The sequence below is a fragment of the Hippopotamus amphibius genome, chromosome 17 (assembly GCF_030028045.1).
Source record: "Hippopotamus amphibius kiboko isolate mHipAmp2 chromosome 17, mHipAmp2.hap2, whole genome shotgun sequence".
NCBI classification, from domain to species: domain Eukaryota; kingdom Metazoa; phylum Chordata; class Mammalia; order Artiodactyla; family Hippopotamidae; genus Hippopotamus; species Hippopotamus amphibius.
In genome coordinates, this window is record NC_080202.1 from 22,892,490 (window position 1) to 22,910,287 (window position 17,798).

At 34.5% G+C, this 17,798-nt stretch overlaps 1 protein-coding gene across 6 annotated transcripts in view; it reads right to left on the minus strand.

Moving 5' to 3' along the window:
- The window catches only part of USP32 (ubiquitin specific peptidase 32), a 192,482-nt gene that overhangs the window by 57,614 nt on the left and 117,070 nt on the right, over positions 1-17,798 (minus strand). For all 6 annotated transcript variants that reach the window (XM_057714947.1, XM_057714948.1, XM_057714949.1 and 3 more), the window contains 6 exons: positions 15,297-15,428; positions 13,220-13,327; positions 11,278-11,393; positions 10,837-10,899; positions 8,288-8,371; positions 2,680-2,741 (listed from right to left, as the gene is read on the minus strand). In XM_057714947.1, the coding sequence (XP_057570930.1) occupies positions 2,680-2,741; positions 8,288-8,371; positions 10,837-10,899; positions 11,278-11,393; positions 13,220-13,327; positions 15,297-15,428 (565 nt within the window). The remainder of the gene's footprint in view (positions 1-2,679; positions 2,742-8,287; positions 8,372-10,836; positions 10,900-11,277; positions 11,394-13,219; positions 13,328-15,296; positions 15,429-17,798) is intronic.

The following is a 17,798-nucleotide window of genomic DNA, read 5'->3' on the forward strand; positions in this document are numbered from 1 at the left end:
TGCTCCCTTGATTCCACCATTAAAAACCATCACAGTAAAATGAATTTTTAGAAGTGAAAAATGGAGGCAAAATAAAACTCAGAAATCCAAATGAAATAAATAAATTTGGAATCTAGATTTACTGAAAAATAAGAAATATATAGAAAGCAGTAGATTGTGTTTTTAATGAAAAAATTCCTAGACTTGATTCTGCCACCTCCATGTAATGTTAGTTTTCTCTTTTACAAAATGGGATGATGAAATTAATTGCAAGCAGTTATTCTGAGGAGTAGATGAAATAATGCAAGTGGAAGTATTTTGCAAAGAACAAAGTTTTATAAAAATGTAAGATTACCTCAACATTATATTTTTAAATAGGGATGCTATGAACATTTGCAAAATAATTAAGCCAAGAAATATATATATAGTTTACACAACATTCTTAATATCTATGCTAAGTCATGTTGACTTTAAAGATATTAGTATAACATGAAATTATATTGCAATATTGTCAGAAAAAAAAGCTACTGCAGCTACATAAAAGCCTTTTAGTATTTCCTTATAATATCTCATTTGGACACTTCAATTTAAGATAGATAAATGTTCAAGACAACATTGTTAACATCTGAAAACTGTAAACAAGAAGTCTTCTGAGGTATGAAAATTAAACAGACTACATAAGACTACAGTTTATAGGAAAATAGCATTTTAAAAAATGGATTTTGCCTAACCTGCTTTAAGAAGTAACCATTTTAAAAAAATCCATTTAAAAAAGTTGCAACATATATTTACTACTTCAACTAACTTACATCTCAACTGTCACTCCCTGTTTAAATGTGACCATACTCTTGTTCTCCAGTGTTCCGAACTCTTATTTCAGTAAAATCTCTTTTATCCATTAGTCCAAACCCAAAAGAAACTACTAAAAAATTGGTATACATACTACTTTTAAGAAAAATTCAAATGAGGAGTATACTGAGAGTTTATTCTAAAAGCAAAGTTTAGTAGAGACTGTCACATTTCTAAAATTTTCTATATAAACATGTATTATAATAGTAATCCTAAAGCAATGAAAGATACTCAAGGTATTAAAAATGAAATTATATCTGTAAAATTTATACAGGCTCATTAACCCAGGTATATGACCTCAAGTAATTTTGCCTAAGTAAATCCTTAACCAAAGGCTTACAGACTTTATCACTAAATTGTTCCAATATACTTATGTTAAAGAAAAATAGAGATAAAATTAGGGGATGAATAGGGCTTATTAGCCAATCATTTAAATTATAAGAGGCTTTTATTGATAAGTAAAAGTGTCATTTTATACTATCTGCAGTGGAAACGTAAGCAGAAAATAAAACTATATTTCAGAATATTCTCATTTTTGTAAAAAATTTGCAAATTCCATCAGAGGTATATACACATGTGGGTATGTGATAGAGTGCCAACAGTGCAACCACCAACAAAATGAAAAGGCAGCCTATAAAATGGGAGAAAATATTTGCAAACCACATATTTGATAAGGGGTTAATATCCAAAATATATAAAGAACTCATATAATTCAATAGCAAAAAAAACAAAACAACCTAATTAAAAAATGGGCAAAGGACCTGAACAGACATTTTTCTAAAGAAAACATACAAATGGCCAACAGCTACATGAAAAGATGCTCAACATCACTAAAAATCAGGCAAATACAAATCAAAACCAATATCAGATAACATTTCACATCTTTTAGGGTGGCTATTGTCAAAAAGATAAGAGATTACAACTGCTGGCAAGGACGTAGAGAAAAGAAACCCTTGTACACTGTTTGTGGTGATGCAAACTGATATAGCCACCATGGAAAACAGTACGGAGGTTTCTCAGGAAATTAAAAATAGAACTACCATATAATCCAGCAATCCCACTTCTGGGTATATGTCAAAGGAAACAAAATCATTATCTTGAGGAGACAGTTTTATTCCCAAGTTCACTGCAGCATTATTCACAATATCCAAGGTATTGAAACAATCTTAAGTGTCCCCAAACTGATGAATGGATAAAGAAAATGTGATGTTTTTATACATATAAAATGGAATTTTATTCAGCCTTAAAAAAGGAAATTATGTCATTTACAACAACATGGATGAAGCTGGAGGGCATTATGCTAAGAGAAATAAGACAGACAGAGAAAGACAAATACTGCATGGTATCCAAAAAAAAAAAAAAAAGTCAAATTCTGAAACAGAACACAAAAGTGGCTGCCACGAGCTTGGAGAAATAGCGGTCAGTAAAAAGATACAGATTTCCATTACAAGATACATAAGGTCTTCAAATCTAATGCAGTGATACAGTTGATAACACTGTATTATATAAATGAAACCTGCTAAGAGAGCAGAACTTAAATGTTCTCATCCTCCATCCCCAAAAGGTAAATAAATATGTGAGGTGATGGTGATGGATGTTTTAATTAACTCAGCGGGGGGGAATCCTTTCACAATGCATACCACATTGTACAGTTTATATATCTTAACCCAATCCCTTGGTTAGGAACTTAGTTTAACAAAAAACATTTCATTATATAATTATTTTGGAGAAACACTGCTACTGTAATGATAACATTAAAATGGGACACACTGTTACTCAGTGACAATATATTTCAGGTGTCAGAAATTTCAACTATACAATGAAAAATACACAGATTGAAACTACACTTACCTAATAATTTGTCCTTCCTCTTCTGGAGTAGCTGGTCTTAACCCCAGAACTATGTGACATACCTGGAGATAAAAATGATAATTTAAACTTCATTGATGCCAATTACTGAACTACAGAATATTTTACATTCTCTGTATGAAATCAGCTTTCTAGACTGGAATCTAAATTAGCAATAGTTTTCAACTGATGAATTATCAATGATCCACCTCAGCAAATCTGAACTTTAAACTTAAGGTTTTCTGTGTTTTTGTTTTCTTTAAAAAAAGAAACCACTGCAATGGAAGCCAATTTCCAAATCTCTGTGTGATAGGAAAAAGAGAGAGACAGAGAGACAGAGAGAGAAAGCAAGAAAGGAATAAAAGGAGAAAGAAAGGAAGAAAGAAACTACTCTTCAGACCATTTCATTAACACTATATATCTTAATTATCTCACATAGAGAATATTATTTCCTTTCCTGAAATCTGAAGAGCACATCATGGCACTTGGGGAGAGAGGTGAAGGGCAGATGAAAAGGATACAGGAAATGAAGGATAAAGGGGGCATTCTGATTTGAACAGCTCTAAGAAAAACATTATTGCCACTAGTGCTAATTATGCTTTTCAAGGCTCATTTTCTCCTCAATTTATTTGCCTTCTCTAAACATCATCACAAAAGATGTGATTGCCGCCCAACATTTTATCATGAAAATCTTCAAAAATAGAGAAAAGTTGAAAGAATTTTACAGTGAACACCTCATACCCATTACCTAATTCTAACATTAACATTTTTATTATTTTTAATCTGTCCATCCCTCAATTCATCTTAATTTTTGCATGCATTTCAAAGTAAGTCATAGATATTATTACAGCTCCCTGTAAATACATCAGCATGCCTCTCTACAGTTCTGTTTACCTTTCAGGTAAAATTTACTTAGCAATACACAAATTAGGCTTATGAGATTCATCCATGTATCAGTAGTTCATTCTTTTTTATTGATGAGTAATATAGTCCACTGTGTGAATATACCATCATTTGTTTTATCCATTCTCCTACTGAGGAATACTTGGGCTTTGGGTATCTGTGTGTGTGTGTTTTTTTTTTTGGTAAGCAAACAATAAAAAAGGTAATATAATATACACGCTTAAAAGTGAAGAGTATCTTTAAAAGATTTTTTTAATTGAAGTATAGTAGACTTACAATGTTGTGTTAGTTTCACATGTACAGCAAAGTGATAAAAGTGAACAAATATTAAGTGTACAGTTTAATGACTTTTCACAAAGTAAACAAACCTACGTAACATTCATCCAGTCAAGAAACAGAACACTGCTATCTCCCCCAAAGTTCCACTTTGAGTTCCTTCTCAGACATTACTGCACCCCTGTGATGTATTCACTATCCTAAATTCCACCACCATGGATTGGTTTTGTCTGCTTTTGAATTTTCTGGTCCAGTATATTCCACACAACATTATGTAAGATTCATCCATGTGGTTGTGTGTAGCACTAGTATATTTATTTTTATTGCTTTAAAGTAAGCCATATGCAGGCATGTGCCACCACTTACATTTATGTATTTATTGTTGCTAGGTATCTGGGTCATTTTCTGTTAGGGGATATAATAAAAAGTGATTATAAGAACTTATTCTATGTCTTTTGGTGTTCAGATATACAAGTTTCTACAGGGTACATATATGGGGGTAGACTTCTTGACTCATAGAGTATACATAAAAAAGTCAAGCAATTTCTGAAATACTTGTAAGAATTTATAAGTATTTAATATTATAATATTAATTTGAGATGGCCATGTGTAAGAGTTCTAATTGCTTGTTTTCCTCAACAATGCCTCATATCACTTCAAAGCTAACCATTCTAGTGGATGGCTAATGGTATTCCAAGTGTGATTTTAATATGTATTTCCATTATGACTAAAGAAGTTAGCCCCCTTCATAATTATCAGTTATTTGGATATTTTCTTTTGTGAAGCACCTGTTCAAGTTTTTTTTATATATTTTATATACTGAGCTTCTGTCTTTTTTTCACTAATTTTTGTGTTTGTATGCCCTATATACAAGTCTTTCGTTGGATGCAAGTATAGCAAACATATTCTTATCTTTTCACTTTATTTATTTATTTATTGGCTGTGTTGGGTGTTCATTGCTGCACACGGGCTTTGTATTGTGGTGGCTTCTCTTGTTGCAGAGCATGGGCTCTAGGTGCGCGGGCGTCAGTAGTTGCAGCATGTGGGCTCTAGAGTGTAAGCTCAATAGTTGTGGCACACGGGCTTAGTTGCTCCGCAGCATGTGGGATCTTCCTGGACAAGGGATTGAATCCATGTCCCTTGCACTGGCAGGTGGAGTCATTTAAATTAATTAATTAATTAATTGGCTGCACTGGGTCTTCAGTGCTGCACACAGGCTTTCTCTAGTTGTGGCGAGTGGGGGCTACTCTTCATTGTGGTGCAGGGGCTCCTCATTGTGGTGACTTCTCTTGTTGCAAAGCACAGGCTCTAGGTGTACAGGCTTCAGTAGCTGTGGCACAGGGGCTCAACAGTTGTGGCTCACGGGCTCTAGAGCACAGGCTCAATAGTTGTGGCTCACGGGCTTAGTTGCTCTGCAGCATGTGGGATCTTCCTGGAGCAGGGATCGAACCCATGTCCCCTGCATTGGCAGGTGGATTCTTAACCACTGTGCCATCAGGGAAGTCCCTCTTTTCACTTTCTTAACAGAATCTCTTGATAAAAGGAATTCTTAATTTTATTGAAGTTCAACTTAAAATTTTTTTTTATGCTTAGGGCTCTCTGTGTCCTGTTTAAGAACTCTGTGCTACTTCAAAATCCTTAAAGTATCTCCTATATTATTTTCTAGACACTTTATTGTTCACCTTTCAAACTTATTAGATTTACAAGCTACCAAAAATTATTTTTCATGTATAATAATGGGGTGGGAATAATGATGTATGTTTTCCCCATATGAATACTAATTAATCCAGTACCACTGACTGAAAAGACCACCCCTTATCTGCAATGCAACCTTTTCTTTGTTATAAATCGAGTGATCACACCTATGTAGGTCTGTTTAAGAACTCTCAATACTATTCCATTGGTTTGTCTAACTTTATGCATCACACTGCGTTAATACTGTTGTTATTTTATAGTAAGTTCTAATATCTGGTGATATAAGTCCATTGTTCTTTAATATAGCCTTTGCTACTTATGGCCCTTTGCACTTCTCTGTGTATTTAGAATCAGCTTGTCAAGTTTTACAAAAACACAATGACAACGATGAACTTTTGGGGATTCTGATTGTGAGTGTACAAATCTTTAGATCAACTGAAGGGGGACTGACATCTAATAAAGTATTGAGCCTTCCAATCACCCTCTGTATTAGTTTTTTATTACAGTTATAACAAATTATCACAAAATTTGCAGCTTAAAACAACACAAATTTATTGTCTTACAGTTACATAGGTCAAGAGTAAGACGGATCTCACTAGGCTAAAAATCGAGATGGCAACAGGGCTGTATTCATTTATGGAGGTCAGGGGAAGAATAAGCTTCCTTGCCTTTTCTAGCTTCTCGAGTTCACCCACAGTCTTTTGCTCATGGCCCCTTCCTCTATCTTCAAAGATAGCAACTTTGCACCTCTCTGGCCCTTCTTCCAACGTCATCTTTTTCTCTCTGACCATAGCTGGGAAAGATTTTTCACTTTTGAGGACTCATGTGATTAGACTGGACCTGTCTGGAAAATTCAGGCCAATATCCCCATCTCAGAGTCCTTAACCTGATACATCTGCAAAATCTCCTTTGCCATGTAAAATAATATATCCATAGGTTCCAGGGATTAGGGCATGGATATTGGGTGGGTGGGGGGACTACATTATTCTGCTTACCACACTATTTAACATTTGATACTTTCTGACAAGTGTATAAGGTTGAAGATCCTGCTTGTGTTTAGCATGCTTCTTCTGCAAAATATTGAGCACCGAGTTTATTAAAAAGGATTGAAAATAAAGATGTTACCACAGGAATGGTTTAGTATTCTAATGACACTTACTTATGTTACACTTAAATACTCAGCCAAGAGTGGGATCTTTGCAAATAAAATAAGAGAATAATTCAAGTTTTTATCACTGAATTCACCAGCTAACTCTACCTATTTTAAGACACAGATAGAAAATAAAACAAATTAGCATAACAGTCTGCTTACTCATATATTAAGCGAATATAAAGTTTTAAAAGCATGTCTAAATATGAGATAAAGTGAGCACGGTAAAATGTGATGCTAAAATTTAGAGGATGGGTAGATAGGTACTCAATGAAAAAATCTTTCAGCTTTTTAATATAAAGCTGGAAACACTGACACACAAAAACACATCTCAAGCATATGCTTGTTTATAAATTAGAGTCACAGAAAAATACTGCCACTGCAAGTCCCTGATAAGCATGGGAAAACAGTCAAGGCAATACAAAAATTAAAAATGCTTTGCTATATGAAAGCTACAAGATGACTCAAACACAAACTTAAGTGGTCAAAATGTTTACATAATTAATTATGACTTAAAGTAGTTGAGGATATTATTTTAAATGAGATAAAAAAAATCTGAGCAATTTTCATAGTACCAAGCAAGTCATTTCTGTTTATAGTAGTGATTTACATTATTTTTGTATTAATACATTTTTTATTTTACAAAGCCATCAACAAATCCCTGCTGAAAATTGATAGTGGAACAGCTGAGTGATCTAAATGGATATCATAGGCTTATCAGATTGCACATGCTTTAAATATACGTTAATTAATCATTAGCTATCAGGAAAAGTTCAATTTCCATTTATTCTAACATAGTTGTGTTGCAGACAAGTTTCCCTTTATTTACAATGGAAGATCATGAGAGATACCAAGATATCAAGCCTTTCTGACTTCCACAGGGCTGCTTTTACAAGGAAAGGAAAATATAATAAGGAGGATCTAAAATATCACTATCAAATCAACTTAAATATTTATGAAGAACTATGAAAACCATACGGGAAACCATAAGTTATTTTTTTAAATTGGAGCAAGAGAACTACTTTCACTGGGAAAACAATTAAAATCTGGCTGCTCACTCCCAGCAGCTATTCTTTCTTCCTTCTCCTTCAATCTTTTTTGGACCTTCTAAAGATTTAGGGAAAAAAAAAAATTAAGAAACTGTCTGTGCCTAAGATAATCTCCTAACTGGAAAGACTGTATATTTTGTGAAAATTTACAGCTGCCTATTTCTGATCCATCTCTCTGTTCACACAGCCTTACCTCTTAGGAGGGGCCTTTAAAAAAGACAACAGTGAAGAAAAATAGCAAATTATAATGACTTTTACAATTTAAATTATTCTCTGTGTGTCAGCATTCTGCTCTGTCATGAGTTATAAGATAAACATAATCAGTTATATTCTACGTTCCTATCATTTCATGACTTGGAGAAGCTTCAGTAGGCACTCTTGTTCTATCTCACCATCTCTCAGGTGGTGTAGAGGATAACACAATTTTTTTTATAATATATGTTTTTGTAGCCTACTTATAATAACCACTACATAATGGAAAAGATGCAGAACTACTGGTATCACTGCCCTCTGTACCTGTCATTTCCTTTAAACATACCTGAAAAAGTAGATTCAAAAATTCATTGGCAAGAACATTTTTCACACTCCAGATCTGATAATCTTCTAGAGTAAGGTGGCCCATCTGAAAAAGAAACAGTATTTTAAAAGATCTCATTTTTAAGAACACCCTCATTTTTTACAGTATTTAAATAAAATCTGATTTATTATACTTCTAATGGTCATTTGTCTGAAAGAAAACCAATAATTTAAGGTAGATGCTATGTGTTCATCTGAGAAGTAGGCCAACTAGGATATGTTTAAAAGTAACCAAACTTTGCTTAAGTAGTCAATGGCAATGAGGACACTTTATCACCAACAATCTTCTTCTTCCAATAAGACCTGGGAAATAACTCACAGTATCTTCTGGTTCAAAGGTTACTTATGCAACCCACAAAAGGCCCTGGGTAGGGGAAATGAAGTATTTACTAATTTTGAAAGCATTTTTGCAGACTCTTTGGATTATGCCCTTTGATCCTAGCAATTTTCTAAGACCTTCTTAGAATTATCTGGCAATTTTATCAGAATTCTTAGAGATTTAAAAGAATTTAATAAATATAAAAAATGAGTATCTACATTACATTTCCCCAAAATACAATTTAACATTACTCTTATAAGTTGAGTAAAGCAATATTTTTGGGGTATCAAAGTGTACCAAAAATTACATTTTCATACAGAAGGCATATATAATATTTCTGGTCAGGCAAAAATATAACCAAATGTTTTTTACTTCATGTTCTCAACAATCACCTAACAATCCTAGGTGAATAATGTTTTTAGCTTTCATTACTTAATGATATATTTATTATCTAATGATTTATTATTGAATATTATTATTTAATAATATTATATATATTATTTTCAATATATAATAACCATTTATGATAAGGAAAGTTTTTTAAAAGATTTTTTTGATGTGGACTATTTTTAAAGTCTATTGAATATTTTTTAATTAATTAATTAATTTATTGGCTGCATTGGGTCTTCATTGCTGTGTGCAGGCTTTCTCTAGTTGCAGAAAGTGGGGTCTACTCTTTGTTGCAGTTTGTGGGCTTCTTATTGCAGTGCGGTGGCTTCTCTTACTGGGAAGCACGGGCTCTAGACGCACAGGCTTCAGTAGTTGTTGCACGTGGTCTCAAATGGGCTCTAGAGCACAGGCTCAGTAGTTGTGGTGCACGGGCTTAGTTGCTCTGTGGCATGTGGGATCTTCCTGGACTAGGGCTTGAACCCGTGTCTCCTGCATTGGCAGGTGGATTCTTAACCACTGCACCACCGGGAAGCCCTTTATTGAATTTTTGTTACAATTTTGCTTCTGTTTTATGTTTTGGTTTTCTGGCCGTGAGGCATGTCGGACCTTAGCTCCCTGACCTGGGATCGAACCCACACTCCCTGCACTGGAAGGCAAAGTCTTAACCGCTGGATCGCCAAGGAAGTCCCAAGAACGATTTTAAAGCAATGTAACTATTGCCTCTCATGATGCAACTTCCATTTAAGTACGTTAATACCAATCTAAAGGTACAAAATAATGGGTAATATTGGCACAATCTAGTCACCAGTGAATATGGTTAATAGGTTTGGTTGAAAGGTCCAAATTCTATTCTAAGTTGTTACCATTTCATTATGATGGTTATATGGAGATGGAGCAGCTAAATTATTTTCTTTTAACGTTCAAAAGCTCCGCCAGAAGTAGAAACTCCATCTTACACAAAAATAGACAGCAATGGGACTTCCCTGGTGGCACAGTGGTTAAGAATTCGCCTGCCAATGCAGGAGACACAAGTTCGATCCCTGCTCCCGGAATATCCCACATGCCACAGAGCAACTAAGCTTGTGTACCACAACTACTGAGCCTGTGCTCTAAATGCTTGCGAGCCACAACTACTGAGCCTGAGATCCGCAACTGCAAGAGAAGCTCATATACTGCAATGAAGAGTAGCCCCTGCTCATCGCAACTAGAGAAAGCCCATGTGCAGCGACGAAGACCCAACACAGCCAATAAAAATTGACAAATAAATAAATAAATACATAATTATACACACACACACACATATATATAGTCATTTCCATCATCTCAAATATCCTTATGGTCCTTCCCAGTTAAATCACTCATTCCGAAATCACTGTTATAACACCTATTACCATTTGTAAGTTTTGCCTCTGTTCCTGAACTTCATATAAATGGAATCATACAACATGTGTTCTTTTTTCTGTGGCTACTTTTGCTCAATATAAGGTTAGCCTTACCATAACTTATTAAAATGGGAGAAATAAAGATTATAAACTATAAATGGCAAGGGCTGTGTCTACTTTTTTATAAAATGCCTAGCTTATAAAATATAATAAATGTTTTTATGTATATAACACATAATGGAGTTGTTTAAAGAAGGAATGTGCTATCGTTAGAGACAACTTGGAGGTACTGTAATCACAGGTCCAAGTAAGCACCTGGTGGGGATGATGAAGAAGAGATTTAAATATGTATGTAAGCTATATATATCAACTCCGAGTACAAGGTATTTTTAGAAAAGGATTAGTCCCAGCTAGACTCACCTTTGTGGTGTCATGTGCACTCAATATGCCTTCTACAATGTCAGATAGACCCATACGTAATTCCTTTAAAAACAGAAACCCAAAAAAGTAATAAGAAAAGAGTAGATATCATCTCTATTAGTCAGTGACTAAAGCATACGATATTTTGGTCAAGTATTTTTTTTAAATTACCATTAACAGATTGTTATACTTGCTTTAAAAAATTAAGACAATTTTCCTCTGGTTTCATTTTTACTTTACACAATACATTCAGTTTAGTAAATTTTCTAAGGCAAATTCTCCTCCCAATTTTGTACCTTCAGCTATGGATATTTTGAGTAGCATGATCTAGCAACTAGAAGTAATAACAAATCCTTTTCTCTTAATCTCTTCTTAAAATTTTCCACTCCATTTTCCTGTTGGAAATTTACATGCAACAAAATGTATACAATCGGAATTTACCGGGATGTCATCTGTGCGGTTGTCCTTCCAGACCTCTAAGAGTGCAACTACCATGTCTCTCAGTTCAACCCTGGAGAGAACTCCATCACGGTCAACATCAAACACCTTGAAGCAAACTAAAGAAAAGAAACTCTTAGGGAGGAGAAACTACTTTTATATTCTGAAGTACAATACATTTTACTGGAAGCTGCCCTAGTAAAATTACTTAGTTTCTCAAGCAAGTATATTCTGGATTAAGTCTACTCATCTGGAGCAGACTGTTATTAAAATCCTCTGAACCTGTAGGACTCCCTGCACATATTTGTTAAGTTTCTCTCTAAATCATTAGCCAGGCTGGAGAAGCTGATCCTTCCTCCAAATCTAGAATTAAATTCCTTGCAAACTGAAAAATAAGAGTCAAGTTACTATACATCACAGATTTTGAGGAGGTAATTCGAACCTTCAAATTAATTTCTAATATTTAAAACCGATCACTTCAGAGTTGATTCTCACAATGCTGAAAATATTCCATCTACATTAAGAATCAACAATAACAAGCTGGTACAGTTGGCCCTCCGTATCCATAGGTTCCACATTTGCAGATTCAAACCACCGCAGATCGAAAATATATAAAAATTAAAAAAAAAAAAATTTCCACGAAGTTCCCAAGAGCAAGAGTTGAATTTGCCACACACTGGCAACTATTTACATAGCATCTACATTGTATTTACAACTATTTACATTGTATTAGGTATTATAAGTAACCTAGAGCTGATTTAAAGTGCACAAGAAGATGTGCATAGGTTATACGCAAATACTATGCCATTTTATATAAGGACTTGAGTGTTCATGGATTTGGGTATCTGAGCGGGTCCCATAACCAATCCCCAGCAGGTACTGAGGGATAACTGTATAAAGATTTTGTCTCTCTAGTGTAATTAAGGCATACTCTTTTTTGCCAAAGAACAATTTCAACTCTTCGATTCTTTGTTTATATGCAACAAGCTAAGACTTAGAAATACCAGCACTTTGAATCACTCTAGTTTACTAACTTCCACTAGCAAAAAAGAAATGTAAAAAAATTTTAAGGCAATAATAAACCTCAATTGAAAAGCAAAGATTTCAGTCTCTTTATTTAATATCTGAAATTTAATGGGAACAAATAATCTATCGTAAAGCCAGATTGGAATAATGGTATACTGTATCAGGGAAGAAAAAAGAAATCTAAAGTTTTTAGATTACATATTTATCTATTTCATACACTCCCATAATAATTATGCTATTAAATCAATGGAGTGCATCATAGCACACTACTGAAGAATATCAAAATAACAAGTAGCATACCCAAATTAGGCAACATTTGTGAAGCTGTATTTTAGAAAAAAGACACAGAGATAATGACCCTTGTAAGCATATTAGAATTAGGTTCCAATTAAATGTAAACTGTTGCATTTTCTCAAATAAGGTTAAGACTTATTAATATAATATACCTATGCTTATAAATTATGCTATAACATTTTAGTTAGGTTTAATAAAATTGTGTTTTGATCATTAATTTCATTTTGCTAATAAAATATTAATGTACACAAGTGACAGAAAATAAGTTATACTTCAAGTCATGCAAGACACAAAATTCTCTATATAGATTATCCGAAAATATTTTCTAAATGCTTAACATTTTCAAATACATCATGACTGATGTAGTTCATTTATCATGAACTGCACATTCATCTGGAAAATCAACCCCATTACTAATGACAAAGATCTCAAATCACTCCACAGAAAAACGAATAGATGACTGAATCCTTACAGTGACCTCAGTAAAACCTCAACATGAGACTACTATTTGCCAAAGTAATGAAAATTCAAGCCTTAACCCATCGATGACTTTTACAGGAATGAATGCTGATTCTTTTTTCTCTGTATAGTTTGCAAATTTTGTGACAATGTTTAATACACTTACACTTTTGTCTTTCAGCCAGAGGTCCTCTACAACAGGCTGATAATCCACAGGATATCTCCTTAAAATCTATATGATTGTCACGATTTTCATCAAAAGCATTAAACAAACCTGTAAAATAAGAAAAGACAACATAAATCACAACCAACACACTTCATAACGTTAATAACGACATGTTTATGAAAGGAGGCATGACTCCCATCAACTGACTGAATTAAAAAAAAAGAAAAGCTTATCAGTAGTTTCCACTGTCTCAGGAATTATTTCTTTTTTTTCCTGGTATAACTGTAAAACTTAACTTTCTAGCAGAAAATACATTACCATCATTTAGTGTTTGATTTTGTTTGCCTGCCTGTCTCTATCTTATGTCAACTCCTATAGCTAAAAATGAGTATAACATGTAAAAAATAAAAATCAATTTAAAAAAATCAAGAACTGAAAAAAAGGTCAGAGACCACAATTATCCTTATATGGAAATACTGAGAAGAAAAAGGAAAAAAGAAGAAAAGCTGAACTGTATATTAAAGATACACTGTGTTGTTACTAATAAGGCTCCATTAAGCTCTTTCATGAAGTAAAGAAAAATAATACACTATATTACAAGAGAAAGAAATTCTGTACTGCAGTCTTCTTTGTAGTACTTAATATTTATAAATATTTTTAAATTTCAGAAATAAAAGGGAATTTATAATCTAATCCTGTGGTTTTCACACTTTTGGTAAAAAACAGAAATGGAATAATTTTGTTTTCAAATAAAATGGTTTATTACTCTCCAATTCTAAAAAGGTAAAAACGCAACGGCACCTTTGAAGTAAGTAGAAGTCTTGTCTGTTCTGGCTCCCCTAACAAGTATTTCTGAAATATACTGGGAATGTGAAGAATACAGATTGTTTCAAGACTCTGCCTCTGTGCCCTCAGTTTAAAGAGTAGAAAATCAAAGCTAAGACGTAGTTGAATGACTTGCCAAAAGTAAGAAAAGTTTAAAAAGGTCTGAACCAGAAGCAGAACCCAAGTATTCAGATCCCAAATATGGTTATTGTGATATCACCAACAACTGCTCTTTGCATTACTAACTTTTTTTTAAAGGTACAGCAATGAAAAGTTTAGGGCTAAGTGGGTGTTATAGAGATGGTTCAGGCCAGTGGTTTCTTTTTTTTTTTTTTTAATAAATCTATTTATTTATTTATTTATTTTATTTATTTATTGGCTGCATTGGGTCTTCGTTGCTGCACACGGGCTTTCTCTAGTTGCTGCGAGCGGGGGCTACTCTTCATTGTAGTGCGTGGGCTTCTCATTGTAGTGGCTTCTCTTGTTGTGGAGTGCGGGCCCTAGGCGCATGAGCTTCAATAGTTGCGGCACATGGGCTCAGTAGTTGTGGCTCACGGGCTCTAGAGCACAGGCTCAATAGTTGTGGCACATGGGCTTAGTTGCTCCGTGGCATGTGGAATCTTCCCAGGGCAGGGCTCGAACCCGTGTCCCCTGCATTGGCAGGCGGATTCTTTACCACTGCGCCACCTAGGAAGTCCCCAGGCCAGTGGTTTCTTAATCTTTTTTGGGTGGGGGAAGGAGGGATACAACAGTGGGACCTTCTTTTTTGCCCTCAGTAGTGAAAGTGCAGAGTCCTGACCACTGGACCACCAGGGAATTCCCCAGTGGAACCCCCTTGCATAAAAGAAAAACAGTGGAGGCTCTTGAGCTGAGGAAGAGGTGGGGCTATGTGTGGAAAGCTAGAGCTCTGCCTGCTCAGCGGCCACCTCCCTCATCCCTGCATCAGATGCTGAGGCACCTCATTGGAGTACAGTTTCATAAGCACTGTCTTGGTCAAAACATTTTATATATGAGAATATACAGGTGAGAGAGCTAAACTGACTTATGCAAGGTTACACAGGTAGAATAGGAAGCTCAAGACTATAATCTTAATTCCCAATTTAGTTTTTTTCCCCAATGAACTACACTATTTGCAAGAAACTTGCAAACTTGTAACATTATGGCCTTTCAGAGCTAAGATGTACTGGTTAGAAATAAAAGGTGGTCCGTGTGTATTTAGCAAGGAACACTGTAGAAACAGAATGATTCCTACCTTCACTTAGAGATGGACGAATTGGTGGTGAAACCAATGGGCCAAATGTCTCTAAATCAAATCGTCCAGTTCGGGACTGAGCCTTCAGCAACCAATAGCGTTTCTCCAGATCAATGATGTCTGATTCCTCCACTGTGAGTCAAATCAAACAAGATTATAAAACCTCAGGCTTCTCTTCTGGGCAGTTAGTTCATACTGATAATGTGACTTCTAAGGATATATTTTAATTTCCCAGTTAAATTGCTAAAAATTACTTAAAACAAAACTCAAAGACAACTACATTATATCTAAAATGGATTGAAAATTAAATTCAAATTAACATAAAAGAGGCTTTAAAATGGAAAAAGTTATTTTTGCAATTCCCCATTAAGCAGGCTGTTTTAAGTCTAACATGTAAAATAGTAAACAACTGAGACATTTCTTTTTGGCTTCCCACATCATTTTTATCTGTATTCATTTTTGGTAATTTTCAATCTCTATCTTGGATTTAATGATTGTGTGTACATATTCTCTCCTGGCTACACTGTAAACATCCTACTAGCAGTATCTCATGTCTGATTCGTCCTGTCAATATGGTAACTACTTACACATTCAATACTTATTATTAAATAAATGAAAAGGAACATGATAAAAGATAAGTAATAAAGTCAATAAATGAGAGAGGGGGTAAAACAGGATTTATAATGTGATATAGGTAATAGGGGCATCGTGAAAGCATGCACATCTTTTTCTCCTCATTCATCAGATGTTTTCGGTTTTTTCTTTTTTTTTTTAAGTCACAGATAAGCTCCAACCATGGTTACATTCTATATGTACCTTTTTTTTTTTTTTTTTTTTTTTTTTGTCCCTCTAAGAAACTAAAGTAAGATTTGGAAAACAAACAAGGTGAGTCCTTGCATTGCCCTGGCTTTCTGCCTGCAGCCTCTTCCCAGACCGTGGCAGGGGATGAGGAACATAAGCAATGAGATTTCACTGAGTTAAGAAAACTGGTAGTTCAGGGAGGTTGAAGTAGCTGAAGTTTACAGGGCAGAATACTGGAGAGGAAAGTTATGCAGAGAAAGAGCTCCAGAAATATGAACAGGAGTCTTGCTGAGTTCTGGCAGAGTACTAAGCTGTGCACAGAGTGAAATTCATTGAGGTCGGGCTAGGAGATGCCTAAGCTCCGACCAGCCATTGTGGAGACACCTTGTTGAGCACTCGGAGCATTCATAGACTCAGAGGGTCACACTTAATTAGCAGGGAAAAAACTCTAGAGTAAAGGCTACTCCAGACTTGCCCCAACAAAGCTTTCAAAAGATTCTAGAAAATATCAAGCTGATCCACAAATAACTGCCTATCAAAACAAATGTCCTATTTTAAAGGAAGACAACAGAATCCAATTAGCCATATAACATTCACAATGTCTAGCATCCAAATGTATATATGTATACAAAACAAGAAGGAAAAAAGTGATCCAAAACCAGGATAAAAACCAGCCAACAGAAAAAGCCATAGAAATAACAGAGATGATGTAGTCAGCAGACAAGGCTTTAAAACATCCATTATAAATATCTCAAGAATTTAAGGAAAACCATGACTATATTGAAAAAAGAAACAAACTATTAAAAAAAAAAGTACCAAATGAAAGTACTGGAGACGAAGAATACAATACAATCACCCCTTGGTATCCATGGGGGATTGGTTCCAGGACCCCCGTGGATACCAAAATTTGAGGGTGCTCAAGTCCCTTATATTTGTAAAATGGTGTAGCATTTGTATATGACCTCTGCACATCCTCCTGTATACTTTAAATCATCTCTGGATTACTTATAATACCTAATACAATGTAAATGTTGTACAAAAAGTTGCAGGTGCATGGCAAATTCAAGTTTTGCTTTTGGAACCTTCTGGAAAAATTTTAAAATTCATGGGAGAATTTAACTACATATTAAAAAAATACAGAGGAAAGACCAGTGAACTTGAAGACTGAGCAATAGAAACTATCCAAATAGAAGCATAAGGAGAAAAAAAGACTGAAAAATTTTTTAGAATCTTAGTGACCTGTAAGAAATATCAGAAGTATAGCATACATGTTATTGGGGTCCCAGAAAAGAGTGGGCAGAAAATATAAAAACAATTAGCTGAAAATTTTTCAAATTTGATTAAAAGTATAATCCCATAGATCCAGAAATTCAATGAAACTTGTGCAAGAAAAATTCAAAGAAAACCAAACTAAGCCAAGACACAATCAAATTGCTGATAAAGCAAAAATCTTAAAAGCAGCATGAGAGAGAATAAATACATCATAAACAGGTGAACTAAGATAAGCAATGATTTCTCTTTAGAAACAAGGGAACCAGAAAATAATGGGGGGTGGGGGTAGGGAGAAGGGTTTGAAAGGAGAAAAAAAAATTCAGTTACTCTCAAATTCTATATTCTATGAAAATATCCTTCAAAAATAAAGGCAAAATAAAGTATTTTTTGGACAAATAAAAGCTGAGAGTATTCATCAACAGCAGAATT